At 40.0% G+C, this 17,652-nt stretch overlaps 1 protein-coding gene across 1 annotated transcript in view; it reads left to right on the forward strand.

Moving 5' to 3' along the window:
• LOC106567287 (metabotropic glutamate receptor 4) overlaps positions 1-17,652 on the forward strand; it is a 331,632-nt gene that overhangs the window by 287,444 nt on the left and 26,536 nt on the right. The window contains exon 7 of the mRNA XM_045693162.1: positions 9,696-9,896. Coding sequence (XP_045549118.1) covers positions 9,696-9,896 — 201 coding nt within the window. The remainder of the gene's footprint in view (positions 1-9,695; positions 9,897-17,652) is intronic.

A 17,652-nucleotide genomic window follows, 5' to 3' on the forward strand; every position in this document is an offset into this window, starting at 1 on the left:
ACACTGGCATTCCTGTCTTGCAGGAAATCCCGCACAGAACGAGCAGTATGTCTGGTGGCATTGTCATGCTGGAGGGTCATGTCAGGATGAGCCTGCAGGAAGGGTACCACTTGAGGGAGGAGGATGTCATCCCTGTAACGCACAGCGTTGAGATAATGTGACACACCGCCCCAGACCATGACGGAACCTGCACCTCCAAATCGATCCCGCTCCAGAGTACAGACCGTGACTCGTCAGTGAAGAGCACTTTTTGCCAGTCCTGTCTGGTCCAGCGACGGTAGGTTTGTGCCCATAGGCGATGTTGTTGCTGGTGATGTCTGGTGAGGACCTGCCGTACAACAGGCCTACAAGCCCTCAGTCCAGCCTCTCTCAGCCTATTGCGGACAGTCTGACCACTAATGGAGGGATTGTGCATTCCTGGTGTAACTCGGGCAGTTGTTGTTGCCATCCTGTACCTGTCCCGCAGGTGTGATGTTCGGATGTACCGATCCTGTGCAGGTGTTGTTACATGTGGTCTGCCACTGCGAAGATGATCAGCTGTCTGTCCTGTCTCCCTGTAGCGCTGTCTTAGGCGTCTCACAGTATGGACATTGCAATTTATTGCCCTGGCCACATCTGCAGTCCTCATGCCTACTTGCAGCATGCATAAGGCACGTTCACGCAGATGAGCAGGGACCCTGGGCATCATTCTTTTGGTGTTTTTCAGAGTCAGTAGAAAGGCCTCTTTAGTGTCCTAAGTTTTCATAACTGTGACCTTAATTGCCTACCGTCTGTAAGCTGTTAGTGTCTTAACGACCGTTCCACAGGTGCATGTTCATTAATTGTTTATTGTTCATTGAACAAGCTTGGGAAACAGTGTTTAAACCCTTTACAATGAAGATCTGTGAAGTTTGGGGATTTTTACGAATTATCTTTGAAAGACAGGGTCCTGAAAAAGTGACGTTTCTTTTTTTGCTGTGTTTATATATTTTGCTGTGTATATATATATATATATATATATACACTTCCGTTCAAAACTTTGGGGTCTCTTAGAAATGTCCTTGTTTATGAAAGAAAAGCAATCTTTTTGTCCATTAAAATAACATCAAATTGATCAGAAATACAGTGTAGACATTGTTAATGTTGTAAATGACAATTGTAGCTGGAAACGGCTGATTTTTTTATGGAATATCTACATAGGCGTACAGAGGCCCATTATCAGCAACCAACACTCCTATGTTGTCAATGGCACATTGTGTTAGCTAATCCAAGTTTATCATTTCAAAAAGCTAATTGATCATTAGAAAACCCTTTGGCAATTATGTTAGCACAGCTGAAAACTGTTGTTCTGATTAAAGAAGCAATAAAACTGGCCTTCTTTAGACTAGTTGAGTATCTGGAGTATCAGCATTTGTGGGTTTGATTACAGGCTCAAAATGGCCAGAAACAAAGACCTTTCTTCTGAAACTCGTCAGTTTATTCTTGTTCTTGTTCTACACTGTATTTCTGATCAATTTGATGTTATTTTAATGGACAAAAATGTTGCTTTTCTTTCAAAAACAAGGACATTTCTAAGTGACCCCAAACTTTTGAACTGTAGTGTGTGTGTGTGTGTGTGTGTGTGTGTGTGTGTGTGTGTGTGTGTGTGTGTGTGTGTGTGTGTGTGTGTGTGTGTGTGTGTGTGTGTGTGTGTGTGTATATATCACACTGAGTGTACAAAACATTATGAACCCCTATATATTTATAGCCTGTCTCAGAGCAAATTAATCATGTAGCAAAATACATCAGCCTTCATTCAGTGGAATTATGTGTATACAAATGTAGAATTTTAATTTCATCAACCAGTTGCAGGAGAACTTTCCGGAATGCAATTTAAAACATTAAAAATATTTTAAAAGGCTTCTGAAGTTTGTAATTTCCACTTTTACATTTCAGACCTGATTTCAAACCAAAAAAGTCCATTAATTATAATCCATATATTAATTCACATTTCCTGTTGCTGCAGGATTATTTTCTTGCTGTAGCAAACTGGCTCAAATTAAGATCCTACATCTGTATGCTCAGTCAGAACACATCACCTGGCCTCTTCTGACTCCTCTTTTTCTTTCAAACTCTCAAGGCCCACCTTGATGCTGTCCCTGAATTAACAATACAAAGACACAAAGGTTTCACAGCAGGCACTCTCCAGTCTGCCAGGCAGCACGTCAAACCTAGTATTCAGTCACTGCCTTCTTCTTTTCTTCCTTTATCATCCAATAAATGTCAGCCCACTACGAGGAGAGCAGATTGTCTAAACCTGTTCAAAACTTCCCAATCTAGCACACATTGTTAATTTCTTTGAAGTGCTGTATTTTATATGCAGCCAAGAGAGTATCAACGGTGTATTAATCCAGGTGAAATTATTGTAAAGCTGTGCATAATGGCTTTGTTTGATACAAGAAAATACATAATATGCTGGGTTAGATGTGACTTCATGATCAGTGAAAATATATTGTTTACTTGTGAGCAGCAGCTAGCAGGCACCCACAACCACTGTGGACAAGTTGGTATATGACCATTGTCGGCAGTGGATATGATGCAAGCAGCCCAAAACTTCTATGATACTCAACTCATCTGCATGGCATTTTGAGTGTTTTGTGAGCTCTCTCTTCGGTTAAGGAAAAACAAAAAAAGACTTAATATGCGAAAACATTGGGGAATGTAATTTATTGCCGCAAATGAGCAGCAAAACCCTGTTCAGTGATCAGAGCCTCCTCATCCTGGGATTTAAAGTTATTCGTCCCATTTAATGCAAAAATATTTACCACAGCCGAGGTAGGTATGTGTGGGTTTGTGTGTGTGCGTGTGTGTTCTCTTATGATTGGTATACCAGTGGCAAACAAGTACAGGACCATAATTGGACATTTTTTATTCAAGCATTCAAAGTCTTGTCAGAGATGTTAAATTGCTTCTCCAAGCCTGGGCAAATACAGATTCAGACTGCATATAGTAGCAGCAGCAAGAGAGAGAAAAAAAAAAATCTGTTCACAGCCAGCATTTGTTAACATTAAGTTCCTCTGTTTAGATAAGAAATGACCATGTAGATCTTTCAAGAGGCATAGAGAAAACAAAACGCTGAGCAACTTTATCAATTACTCCATCCTGCTTTTCTTCATCCTATTATACATTCTATGTCTTGTTTACATTTGGGGAAACAGTGGATTAGGCAATAAGAGACATAGTGAGATGAGAGAGTTAGACCTGGAACTGGAGCATGGTCTGAAGGGAGAGGAAAAGGGGGAGAAGTGGGCAGAGGGGCCATCCCCTAGATGGCACTGGCTGTTGATTTTTATTACAGCCGTCAACACTGGGCAGTAGAGTCCTTACTTACCGAATGCAAGAGTAATATGTGACAGGGTCCCTCCCATTCATCAGGGATGACGTCTGGCTACTGGCACAGAGACCACTTTCCAAATGGACATGAGAGAACTAGACTGATTATGTCAAATGTTGCCTCCCCCTGTATCAATGGCAAGGAGGGATTTGGTAAGTCTGAAAATGACAGTATGAATATACACTGCTCAAAAAAATAAAGGGAAGACTAAAATAACACATCCTAGATCTGAATGAATGAAATAATCTTATTAAATACTTTTATCTTTACATAGTTGAATGTGCTGACAACAAAATCACACAAAAATAATTAATGGAAATCCAATTTATCAACCCATGGAGGTCTGGATTTCACACTCAAAATTAAAGTGGAAAACCACATGATCCAACTTTGATGTAATGTCCTTAAAACGAGTCAAAATGAGGCTCAGTAGTGTGTGTGGCCTCCAGGTGCCTGTATGACCTCCCTACAACGCCTGGGCATGCTCCTGATGAGGTGGCGGATGGTCTCCTGAGGGATCTCCTCACAGACCTGGACTAAAGCATCCGCCAACTCCTGGACAGTCTGTGGTGCAACGTGGCGTTGGTGGATGGAGCGAGACATGATGTCCCAGATGTGCTCAATTGGTTTCAGGTCTGGGGAACGGGCGGGCCAGTCCATAGCATCAATGCTTCCTCTTGCAGGAACTGCTGACACACTCCAGCCACATGAGGTCTAGCATTGTCTTGCATTAGGAGGAACCCAGGGCCAACTGCACCAGCATATGGTCTCACAAGGGGTCTGAGGATCTCATCTCTGTACCTAATGGCAGTCAGGCTACCTCTGGCGAGCACATGGAGGGCTGTGCGGCCCCCCAAAGAAATGCCACCCCACACCATGACTGACCCACCGCCAAACCGGTCATGCTGGAGGATGTTGCAGGCAGCAGAATGTTCTCCACGGCGTCTCCAGACTCTGTCACATCTGTCACGTGCTCAGTGTGAACCTTCTTTCATCTGTGAAGAGCACAGGGCGCCAGTGGCGAATTTGCCAATCTTGGTGTTCTCTGGCAAATGCCAAACTGTAAGCTGTAAGCACAACCCCCACCTGTGGACATCGGGCCCTCATACCATCCTCATGGAGTCTGTTTCTGACCGTTTGAGCAGACACATGCACATTTGTGGCCTGCTGGAGGTCATTTTGCAGGGCTCTGGCAGTGCTCCTCCTTGCACAAAGGCGGAGGTAGCAGTCCTGCTGCTGTGTTGTTGCCCTCCTACGGCCTCCTCCACGTCTCCTGATGTACTGGCCTGACTCCTGGTAGCGCCTCCATGCTCTGGACACTACGCTGACAGACACAGCAAACCTTCTTGCCACAGCTCGCATTGATGTGCCATCCTGGATGAGCTGCACTACCTGAGCCACTTGTGTGGGTTGTAGACTCCGTCTCATGCTACCACTAGAGTGAAAGCAACACCAGCATTCAAAAGTGACCAAAACATCAGCCAGGAAGCATAGGAACTGAGAAGTGGTCTGTGGTTAACACCTGCAGAACCACTCCTTTATTGGGGGTGTCTTGCTAATTGCCTATAATTTCCACCTGTTGTCTATTCCATTTGCACAACAGCATGTGAAATTTATTGTCAATCAGTGTTGCTTCCTAAGTGGACAGTTTGATTTCACAGAAGTGTGATTGACTTGGAGTTACAATGTGTTATTTAAGTGTTCCCTTTATTTTTTTGAGCAGTATATAATACATGTACCTTCACATACTTACAGAGGCATGGCCATGGGTAAAGTTGAGTAGAAATTCTGTGAAAAATAATACTGTATATTTACTCCCCCCAGTCTTCCACTTTATCTCAAGCATGATTCAGAGAGGTTATCCAGTCTACTCATTTAATTCCACGAGCAATAAACATCAAGCAATGAGAATCTCAGTTAGCAATCTGACAAAATCCTTAAATTGACTAGGAGTGTTTGTACTGTCTCAGAGGACGTAGATCCTGTTGATTTTACTTGAATCGCATGATGAGAAATTGATCATGCAGGATAAAAGTGTGGCAGATGGGATCTGTTACAGTACCTTAAGGATCAGCTGTCAGTGCCTTTACACGTTGCCAATATCCTACTCCCCTCGCTAGCTCCTCCAAACTCTGGTTCTCCGCTAATGATTTTACAGGGCAAGGGTGCTACTTTTAACGATCTTCACTGACATTTATTAAAATGTGTGCTGTAACAGTGTTCATATTAGCTGTATGACTCAACTCGTTGCATCCCTCTGATAATGGTTTCAATCCTGTTAAACTCTGTTCAGCACGTCTTATAGATGACATAATTCGATCCCCAGGCAGGTGAAAACACTTTTTAATATTGAAATAATAATTACAGATACAAGAGCCAGATGGGGCTCCTGTTTAGTGGTGTTGTTAGAGTCTGAATGTGACTTCTAATCTACTGATGTCCTTGCCTTTGTAGACATGTTCTGTTGACCATTTAGCAGTAGGCCAAAAAGAGTAACTATCTGTTCATTTCTTATTTAACCTTTATTTAACTAGGCAAATCCGTTAACGGGATTGGTTGGACAACAACCAGTGAGAGAACACGGCGCAAAATTCAAAAAAAATTATCTCAAAATTAAAATTCAAGTATTATACGGCATTTTAAAGATACTCTACTCGTTAATCCAATCACATTGTCCGATTTTAAAAAGGCTTTATGGTGAAAGCAAAACATTAGATTATTTTAGCATAGCACATCAGCAAAAAAGAAAAAAAGAAGCACGATAGCCATCACAAAACCAGATTTACAGCTAAAATTAAGCACTAACCTTTGACAATCTTCATCAGATGACACTCCTAGGACATCATGTTAGACAATACATGCATTTTTTGTTCGATCAAGTTTATATTTATATCCAAAAACCCAATTTCTACATTGGCGCGTTACGTTCAGAAAATGTTCTCCCCTGATAACTTCCGGTGAATAGGCACATTTAATTTACGGAAGAACTCATAACGTTGAAAAAAAATTATAACAATTATTTAAAGAATTAGAGATAATCTACTCCTTTATGCAGCCACTTTGTCAGATTTCAAAATAACTTTACGGAAAAAGCCCATTGTTCAATATTCTGAGTACAGAACTTAGCCTTCAATGCTAAGCTATACAGTTAGCCTACAACCCCGACGATGACAAATCTCTAAAAATATGTTTGAAATATTTACTTACCTTTGCTGATCTTCGGCGGAATGCACTCGGATGGGCACCCACTTCCACAAGAAATGTTAATTTGTTCTGCAAAGCCTATAATTTATTTCCAAATACGTCCGTTTTGTTGACCCATCCAGAACACTTTACAATGCCATGTGGCGTGGACTCAAATCCGTAGACGAAATGGCCAAAAGTTCCATTACCGTTTGTAGAAACACGTCAAACGATGTTTATAATCAAACCTTTAGGGTATTTTTTAACGTAAAATTGCGATAATTTTACTACCGGGCAATAGGTATTCGTCATACAAGAAAAATAAAACAACAGCTAAGACACGTGGATGCGCGTCATAAGACACCTGTTCTCAGACTGGCCAGGGATTGAACGAGCCAGAATTTTCTGCCCGGTTACAGATGACGGATGAAAGCAGTTCCTAAAGATTGTTGACAGCCAATGGAAGAGTTAGGAGGTACAACGTAAATCCTGTCATTGTAGTTTTTCAAGGGATTCAAAAGAAAACTACATTTTGAATTTCTCCCACTTCCTGACTCAATTTTCTCCGTTTTTTTGCCTGCCATATGAGTTCTGTTATACTCACAGACACCATTCAAACAGTTTTAGAAACTTCAGAGTGTTTTCTATCCAAATCTACTAATTATATGCATATTCTAGGAGTAGTAACCAGATTAAATCGGGTACGTTTTTTATCCGGCCGTGAAAATACTGCCCCCTATCCCAAAGAAGTTAAGGACAACAAAGTCAAGGTGTTGGAGTGTCCATCAAAAAGCCCTGACCTCAATCCTATAGAAAATATGTGGGCAGAACTGAAAAGGCGTTTCCAACCTACACTGTGAATGTTTAAATGATGTGTCCAATATAGACAAGAAAAATACAATTTCTGTGTTATTAGTTTAAGCACACTATGTTTGTCTATTGTTGTGACTTAGATGAAGATCAGATCAAATTTGATGACCAAATTATGCAGTAATCCACATAATTCCAAAGGGTTCACATACTACCATTTTTGACCAACTGATGAGCCTTTCTTAATAATCTACTGGAGAACCATTTTGGATTTAAGTATAACTTATGTATGAGTGAAGCTTTTATTGAGAGGTTTAAAGCTTTAATATTTAATAATTTTAGCCCCCCCCCAAACTCATATTCATTAGGCATGTTTAATTTTGTCTGGCTTTACATTCCAAATATATGATTTAAAAAATGAGTCGTCTGGAGTAGGCAGTGCCAATAGTAAGTAAGTAAACTGTTATAGGACCCAAAAGTTAATCAATGTGATTTACCTCTCGATGGTTGCAGAATCTTATCTATTTTTGCAAACTTTCTATTGAAATTGATTCTGGTAAATTCATTTATATTTTCTGAGATGTGAATACCATGTATGTCTACTTCACCATCCACCCATTTTATTGGTAAACTACAAGGTAGTGTAAACACTGTGTCTTTTAGCAATCCAATACATAACATGACACACTAGTCATAATTAGGTTTAGAAAAGTGATCAAGATCAAGAAAAAACTTGAGTCATCGGCATACACATTGTTTTTATTCCCTGGATTTCTAACCCCTTGATGTTCTTGTTGGATCTAATTTTAATAGCTAGCCTTTCAATGGCCATAATAAATCGATATAGAGACAACGGACAGCCTTGTTTTACTCCTCATAAAAGCTCAATACTGTCTGAGAAGTAACCATTATTTACTATTTTACATCTGGGGTTCCTGTACATAACTTTAACCCATTGTATAAGAGATTCACCAAAATTAAAGTAACCCAGACATTTATATATAAATTCTAGTCGTACTTTATCAAACGTCTTTTCAAAATCTGCTATGAAGACCAGGCCTTGGTTTCACCAGGATTTTCGCATCACAACATTGAAGTGTAAGAGGCCTCCAGTTTTTTAAATGGATTGGATCTTTATACTTACCACCTGGGTCCTGTTTTAGAACTAATGAAATCAGACCTTCTTGTTGAGTACCTGAAAGTATATATTTTTTAGGAGTAATTAAAACATGCTAATAATAGATCTTTGAGTACATCAAAAAAGGCTTGATATACCTCTACTGGTATACCATCAAGCCCTGGTGTTTTTCCAGACTGAAAATATTGAAATTCCTCAAAAGGTTCATCTTCTGTAAGTTGGCCTTTACACAGGTCTTTCTGTAATTGTGTTAATTTTACATTTATTAATATTATTATTATTATTATTAGGGGAAAATCCTTACAGTTATACAGTGGAAATGGAGGAGACTGAAAAGAAAACAAATGCTGAAATATTTTGCTTCCTCTTTCAAAATATAATTTGGTGAATCATGGATGACTTTTTGGTAGCATTTCTATGTTGAAAGTTTCAAGAGAAAAGCATTTTTCACTATTTTCCATCCAATATCTTTCTAATCAGACTCCTCTCAATGGCTAAAACCTCTGCTCTAGCATACTGATAATATAGAGTCTAGACTATAGTCATGCCTCTGTACGCAATCACAACTCACTTATATAGAGCAGTCAGACCCAATGCCCTCACCTTGGCTGGTGGTTATGATTTTTCCTTCTCACTTGTGCTGTAATTATAGCTAAGACCAGCTGATTAAAGGCCAGTGGAGTGTCCCACTGTCACTCTCTCCATGCCAACGTGCTGACAAGGCAGCAGCTAATTGCAGGACCAGGATGTTAATTGAAACCTTACTTGGTGATTAACACATTTCCAAAGCATTGAAACAACCTCGGCTATGATTAATATACACCTGTCATAACTAATTGCATTAATACTAAAGAATGATTAGGCCTGTCTTGCTCTGTCTTCCAGTCGTCCTCCACTCCTCCAACACATACTCTTGCCTTGACTATCAAACCTCTGATGAATAGTAGAACATAGCAGATGATCAAGACCTGTCGGTCGGTCATGTTTTCATTCTATATCAAAGGAGCCTATCCAAAAATAAATATATTTGTTAGACATGTATATTTTTAGTCTCAAGTGAAGTATAATTTGAGTTGTACACCAGACAACGGGATATATTCACTGTAATACAGAAGTGTGTTTATTGTCTTTGAACTAATGTCATTACATGAGGGTTATGCTACTGTATAATGATTGAATTTAACAGTGGCTTTTATTTTGGTGTCCCTTTAGACCACGAGCGGATCGGGAAGGACTCGTCCTATGAGCAGGAGGGGAAGGTCCAGTTTGTGGTTGATGCAGTTTACGCCATGGCTCACGCCTTACACAACATGCATAAGGAGCTCTGTCCAGGGAAAGTGGGCCTCTGCTCCAAAATGGAAACCATCAATGGAACCATGTTGCTCAAGTTCATTCGCAACGTCAACTTTACAGGTTTGTCTTTGTAATGCAAACAACAAACACCCGTGAACATATGCAAGGATGCAGATACACAAACAAACACTATACAAATAAACACATTAGCAAAGGCATCAGCGTTTCCTACATCTCTTGTCTGTAAGACAAAGCCTTACACCATACATTTGTAAAGACGCTTTATCAATTGAAACAGACTTTGAAATGCCAGCTTTGTTCTTCCCACCACATTTACTTGAATGATGTGTCTTACGAGTGTAATTATTTTGAAAACAAACCGTAATGAAAGAAACAATGTGGTTCTATGGCCAACTGAAATACCCCAGTCTACCAGAGAGCAGCATGAAAATGCCTCCCCTAAATAATCTGTTAAGAAAACATGAAAGCAAAAGCAGACTGCAGTGCTTGCGTACAAACCGATTATTACAAGCTTACTGTTACTCAGTTCAGAGAACTCATCTGCATTTTTATGGAACCTCTGTTGCCTGCGAAGCATTTGAAGCTGGGGTACACTACACTGTAGTATACCGCAGTAAAAGTGGGGAAAACATACAAGTGTGCTGCTTTAATAGAATATGTTTAAAGAAAAATACCTTACAGTTGTGATGTAAGGTAAAAAAGAGAAAGTGGACATTTGATTACAATCAGCCACACTATGTAAAGCTTGGTTAGTATTAGTTTGTAGATCCATTAAAGATCAATTGTAAAAGTTGCAATGCTAATTATTCCTGCATTTTCTGACAGAAAATGGCGCCCACACTGTCATACTCATTTTATAAACCTCAAAGTCACAACCGCAACTCCAGTCTTCATCCGTGTTGAAATTTCAAGGAAGGACAAACTCAGATTGCCTAATAACCAACCGTGTGACTGTGACTCATTGGCCTGCTAGGCTACTTTAGAGTATGGTCTCTGTCTGATGTCACTTTCATCTGTTCTAATAAGGTGCTGCTAATTATAAGTGAGCAGAATGTCAGAGTGACACAGTTCAGGCAATCAGGCGTAATGCAACACGTGCATCCTGACACCCACAGACTACTCAGACCCTCTCTTAGAGCCAATTATATGGTAATGAATGCCCTGTTTGGATGGAGGTGTGGTGTGATACTAGAGGAAGGCACAATCCAGTTGAAGAATGGAAGGGAGAGCTGTAGGGGCAGAATAGAAAAGCTGAACCGCATAATGGGAGGGCTGGCGTATCACAGGGCTCTGATGCACTGCTTATAATGTTCTGCACAAAAAGAGACAAAGAGAGTGTATATTGAGTAGGCATACCAACTAGGGATGTGCATTATTCCCTTACAAGACGATTCGATATGTACAGTGCATTCGGAAAGTATTCACATCCCTTGACTTTTTCCACATTTTGTTACGTTACAGCCTATAAAAAAAAAATGTTAATCGCTTTTTTCCCTCATCAATTCACACACAATACCCCATAATGACAAAGCAAAAACAGGTTTTTAGAAATGTTAGCAAATTATAAATATCACATTTACATCAGTATTCAGACCATTTACTCAGTACTTTGTTGAAGCACCTTTGGCAGTGATTACAGCCTGGAGTATTCTTGAGTATGATGCTACACGCTTGGCACATCTGTATTTGGGGAGTTTCTCCCATTCTTCTCTGCAGATGCTCACAAGCTCTGTCAGGTTGGATGGGGAGCGTCATTGCGCAGCTATTTTCAGGTCTCTCCAGGGATGTTCGATCGGGTTCAAGTCCAGGCTCTGGCTGGGCCACTCAAGGACATTCAGAGACTTGTCCCGAAACCACTCCTGCGTTGTCTTGGTTGTGTGCTTAGGGTCGTTGTCCTGTTGGAAGGTGAACCTTTCTCCCTAGTCTGAGGTCCTGAGTGGTCTGGAGCAGGTTTTCATCAAGGATGTCTCTGAACTTTGCTCGGTTCATCTTTCCCTCGATCCTGACTAGTCTCCCAGTCCCTGCCGCTGAAGAAAAAAAAACACAGCATGATGCTGCCACCACCATGCTTCACCATAGGGATGGTGCCAGGTTTCCTCCAGATGTGACGCCTGGCATTCAGGCCAAAGAGTACAGTCTTGGTTTCATCAGACCAGAGAATCTTGTTTCTCATGGTCTGAGAGTCCTTTAGGTGCCTTTTGGCAAACTCCAAGCAGGCTGTTATGTGCTTTTTACTGAGGCGTGGCTTCCATCTGACCACTCTACCATAAAGGCCTGATTGGTGGAGTGCTGCAGAGATGGTTGTCCTTCTGAAAGGTTCTCCCATCTCCACAGCGGAACTCTGGAGCTCTGTCAGAGTGACCATCGGGTTCTTGGTCACCTCCCTGACCAAGGCCCTTCTCACCCATTTGCTCAGTTTGGCCAGACGGCCAGCTCTAGGAAGATTATTGATGGTTCCAAGCTTCTTCCATTTAAGAATGATGGAGATCACTGTGTTCTTGGGGACATTCAATGCTGCAAAAATGTTTTGGTACCCTTCCCCAGATCTGTGCCTCGACACAATCCTGTCTCGGAGCTCTACAGACAATTCCTTCATCCTCATGGGTTGGTTTTTGCTTTGACATGCACTGTCAACTGTGGGACCTTATATAGACAGGTGTGTTTCCAAATCATGTCCAATCAATTGAATTTACCACAGGTGGATTCCAATCAAGTTGTAGAAACATCTCAAGGATGATCAATGGAAACAGGATGCACCTGAGCTTAATTTCGAATCGCATAGCAAACGGTCTGAATACTTATGTAACTAAGGTATTTCAGTTTTTATTTTTAATACATTTGCAAAAATGTCTTATTATGGGTTATTGTGTGTAAATTGATGAAGAATATAAATTAATGTAATCCATTTTAGAATAAGGCTGTAACGTACCAAAGTCAAGGGTTCTGAATATTTTCCGAATGCACTGTATCTACTGTACCAGTGAAATGTTTGTACACACCTACTCATTCAAGGGTTTTTTATTTTTTTTATTTTCTACATTGTAGAATAATAATGAAGACATCACATTTATGAAGTAACACATATGGAATCATGTAGTAACCAAAAAAGTGTTAAGCAAATCAAAACATATTTTATATTTGAGAGTCTTCAAAATATCCACCCTTTGCCTTGATGACAGATTTGCACAGTCTTAGCGGAATGATATAGCCGTCTGTAGCGCGGGTACATTTCTTTATCAGGGGTACTTCGGGGAAACGACCCCTAACTTCCTCCATACTGAACACAGAGACATACAAATGGTATCCACAAGTTCATCTGACTCTAGGGAAGTAGATAAAGGGCCTCTTTGCCAAAATCCCAAGGTATCCCTTTAAGAATTCTAAGTTAATGCCTGAACTTAACCCTAACCTTAAAAATGTGTAGCTAATGCCTAAACTTCACCTTAAACACTTTGAAATTTGATCTTTGGTGCAAATTTGAAAATGGACAATTGAGAAACATGGATGATAGTCTAATTCTGACGTGCGACTGAGAGCAGAAACAGGCCGCCTACCTCGTGTTGCTGGGCACAGTGAGTAGGCTACTGATATTCGCTGGGGCTGTTCAGCCTGCCAAATGACTTGTAGATCAATGACTGTCAACACAGTTACATGCTTAGTTCAACACTGAAGGAGAGGATGCATCAGTTGTCACAAAATATGAATCACTCAGTCTCATTTAAATCAATCAGTCTCACTGACTTATCTTTATCTACCTAATTTACCTTTGAAGGGAATTGTTTGTCTGCAAAATATAAGACAAAAGGGCAGCCTTCTCTTACAAGGAAGAAGCTTTGTCCTGTTATCATGTTTTCTCCTTCTTTAGACAACCGCCCACAGGTTGTGGCCAGAATGTAGACTGTGTTTGTGTGTTTGTGTGTGCTGGGGCATTACTTGACAATGCAAATTATAGTAAGAATTCAAAGTCAAAAGATTGTTTGCATATTCCTCAACTAAGCCAACATATGGAATTGTTTTGAGATGATGATACCATGGATCATTTAGCAATTTGATTTTCATTTTAGGACACCTTTAGGTATCTTTTTTTTTATTTTAATGTATTTTTTTAAATACTACATTTGGCCTTTACTACTATAGCCCCTAGAAACGCATTTAATAACGCATGCATAAATGGCAAAAAAGATAGTCTATAAATGTACCATAAGGAATGAGGTTTTGATGTATCGGTCCTATATCTAGGCGATATAAGCAAGCTCAGGAAATATTTTCGTTTTTTTGGACACATATTTAACCCCTTATTTTTTGGGGGCACAAAACTACCTCCATACTTCCATTCGTTTGCATTGGTTACCTTTAGATGAGTCCATCACACTTGTGGGGTTCGTAGAGCAAAACGGAGAAACCATCATATTCGTGAGAGTTTCCCCTTTCCAAACCATTCATACACTACAGACATTTTCATGAGAAAACAACTGATTTTCAGGATGTCTCATGGTCTTACATGAGACCTTCCACTGCAGATGCGGAAAGCCGACAGACGGATGCGGTGGATTGAAACGCAGCCCATCTCCAGTTTAAACTGACAGATTTTGATGAGGATTTTTTTATTATGGTACTTAGATTGATGCACAGGTTCGTCAATAGACTCTAGATTAAGCTCCCTTTACTCCTCTTTTGACATCCAGCCTACCCCTACCACCTTCTCCAACCTAGCAGTAGCACTCCCTATAGAAAAGGACTTGAATGCCTGTGACGAAGCTGACTTGGTAGCTCTCGTCATGAAAGTGCATTATTTATTTCCCCTTAGAAATTTTTTGCGCTTTCATATTTCCCCATATATCTAGTAATTAATGTATCCTAAAGGTATATACTGTTGTTTTTTTGCCAGTATCATGGGTATTTACTGTGCGCAAGGCAAGGTTAATTATGTGTCGAGGAAATGTTTGGTTGAGTTGCATTGTGACGCATTTCAGTTTCCTATTTAAATGCAGAAATGTACCATTTTGCAATCCTCCAAGCTGGATGCGATGTTCAGGTGCACATGAACACTTGCTACACTGACGAGAAATAAGTTTGTTTATTTCCTTGTTGTAACGTGTCCTGTGTCTGAAGTTTGCGTATCTCGTAACTACATCTCGTCTCATGTCTGTGTATAATGGACGGGTGCACGGCTCCATAAGTAATATGTTTTGCCCCTTGCTGGCCTGCAGAACTATTGCTATTAAATGTGTATTCATTAATGGAAAGTATTTCCGCTTTGAGGATAAGCAGGAATGTTTAAGATGTTTATTTAAATGGCATATGTAAATGTGGGTATAATGAAGATGTCTGTTACATGATTTAATATGTCATATTTGGGTAAAGAGCTCCATGGTTAATGGTATGGTCCATAGGGAGTGGCCGTAGGTATAAAGGTACAGTACCTGTTAATTCCCCAGTTCACAGGTTGAACTATGTTCTAGCTCTGGTATGTGAGCTGTGTGGGGAGGCTGTCCATTGCCTGGTATACCCCAACTTGCTATTTATGGTTTGGCAAGGTAGGCCTGATTGAAGCTTAGGTTTTTGATCTAGATTCAAATCAGTATTTTGAGAGTCTGTTCATTTGTTGATACCTTTTGTAGATTATGTAATATTCATTGGATTTCGTCATTCACCGGGAACCACCACGACAATGACCTTTACCTGCATTACTGGAAGACTTCTCAGTAATAAAACTCAAAAGTATTGCGGTTAGACCTAAGATGAACTAAAAATCAATGACAAAAACACATTACCGGAAGGATGTATTGCCTTCAATAGTCTTATTGTACATTAGAATTTAAAATGTAAAAGATTTTAAGGATAACAAGTGTTAACATGATCCCAGTCTATTCTGTCTGGGACCTGGAAGCACCCATGCTGACTAGAGGAAAGGAGGCAATTCCTGATATTGTTGAGGAGGTTGATTCTTGTTGATGTTAGTCCTACCACCATATTATCAATTTTTTCAGAAACAATGCTTCTGCTGCACTGGCTAAATTGTATCATATTCGGGGGATAGCATAGCTTACATTGTGAATTCCCTTCGTTCAAAGAAAGCGAGATTAGAGATAAAAAGCTACAAATACCCATATCCATTACATTGAAACCCAGCGGCTTTACTTTAATTAAAAGCATAGAACTGTTAACATTTTTGTGATTGAAGGATGGCTGAGATTGTTAGTTCAGCTAGAAAAATACAATGTACTTCTGCATTCTTCAACAAACAATGGATACTTTCCTCAGTGAGTAGCCATAAGCAAACCTTCAAGTCAAGAGGGACCTGGCACATATGAACTTGCCGATTTGTAAAGCCAGTTAATTGTTGCAACTGCCTGCATATGAAATTTGAATTACAGAGTGGGGAAGCATAAACGCCAAATGCCATCCTCCCTGCCAGGCAACTAACAAAATTACATGCCATGACAAACTGCGAGGGTAGGGTAAAATACAGCTTGGAATTCAATGCAGCCTCCTTTGTGAGTTCGGTATTACTAAGAAATAACAGGGAGAGGCTGACAGGACAATCAGCCACAGCATTGGCTGACTAATAACCAAAAAAGGCTGGGCCTCCATTTAAAGTGGTTGTAAATTATTGCGTGTCATTGTCACCACTGAATCCTTGTGTTTTCAAAGCCTACTTTAGCATTTACAGGGAAATGTAGAAGATTGTGATAGTTGTTTATCTTCACTGTTAGTTTGGTTGAGGAGGCTGCAGCACTAACAGTGGCTAGGGGGGGTTTTGTGGAGTTGTTACAGATACAGTATAATCATGTATATTGTTTGTTGTTTTACATGTGCTCCATGTACTTTAAGTGTGTTTTATTCTGTTTTTCTCTGTGATTGAACCCCAGTTATGATTATGGATTTGTGGTTTGAATGCAGGTCATTTGAGACCTTAGGGTAAACCACTGTGCATACAGTACAGCCCTTACCTTACGGGTTTTCAGCAGCTGTTCTGAAATTCATTTTTTTTATGTTCAGAGTCAAACTCATGGAAGAGTAACCCCTTGAAAAACCTTGAATATGTATCACATACAGTACCAGTATGGAGAGTATATAAAAACTAATCCACAAGACACTCAACCATCATCATGAGATGTATTTATGGATACTATTTTTACATCTAACCTTATTATTCAGTACAATGTATGTCATATTTACAGAATGTAGGCAACTCAAATTATTCTAATATTACATAGTTGTACTTAACAGACTTTTACACTTCTAATAACTTTCAAAGAGTCAGTCAGTAGTAGGGTTAACATCATTGGTTCTTAAGAATGAACAATGTTTAAAACAAAACGTGTTTCAGCTGACTGGACAGTATTTTACAAGGCTGTAGACCCTATAGACCCCTCAAACTCAACTCTGGACCTTGAAGCCAGTGCCACTGCATTTCTTCATTGTTCCCCTCTGATCAGGGACAGATTTAGACCTGGGACACCAGGTGTGTGCAATTAATTATCAGGTAGAACAAAAAACCAGCATGCTCCAGACCTCATAGGGTAAGAGCTGAGTACCCCTGCTATAGACTATTGCCTCAGAATTCAACCATATGATGCCAGTTTTCACACATTCAATAAGTGACGACTTTGACAAAACTACAGTAGAGCAATAACCTCTGAGATAAAAATGTAAAATTATATAGAAAGTTGACTCCATAAAAGTCTTGGAAGTCTTGCCCATGGAAGGCTCTTGAAGAGGTAAAGTGTGCCAATACCAGCCTATCTAAAGGTTGCCAATTTTATCTGGCACTAGATAAACCTTTCTAATTCATATATTTTCAATGACTCACACAGTACTTCATCAAAACGAAATGAAAGTGACTTGTATA

The sequence above is a fragment of the Salmo salar genome, chromosome ssa13, assembly GCF_905237065.1.
Source record: "Salmo salar chromosome ssa13, Ssal_v3.1, whole genome shotgun sequence".
Classification (NCBI taxonomy): domain Eukaryota; kingdom Metazoa; phylum Chordata; class Actinopteri; order Salmoniformes; family Salmonidae; genus Salmo; species Salmo salar.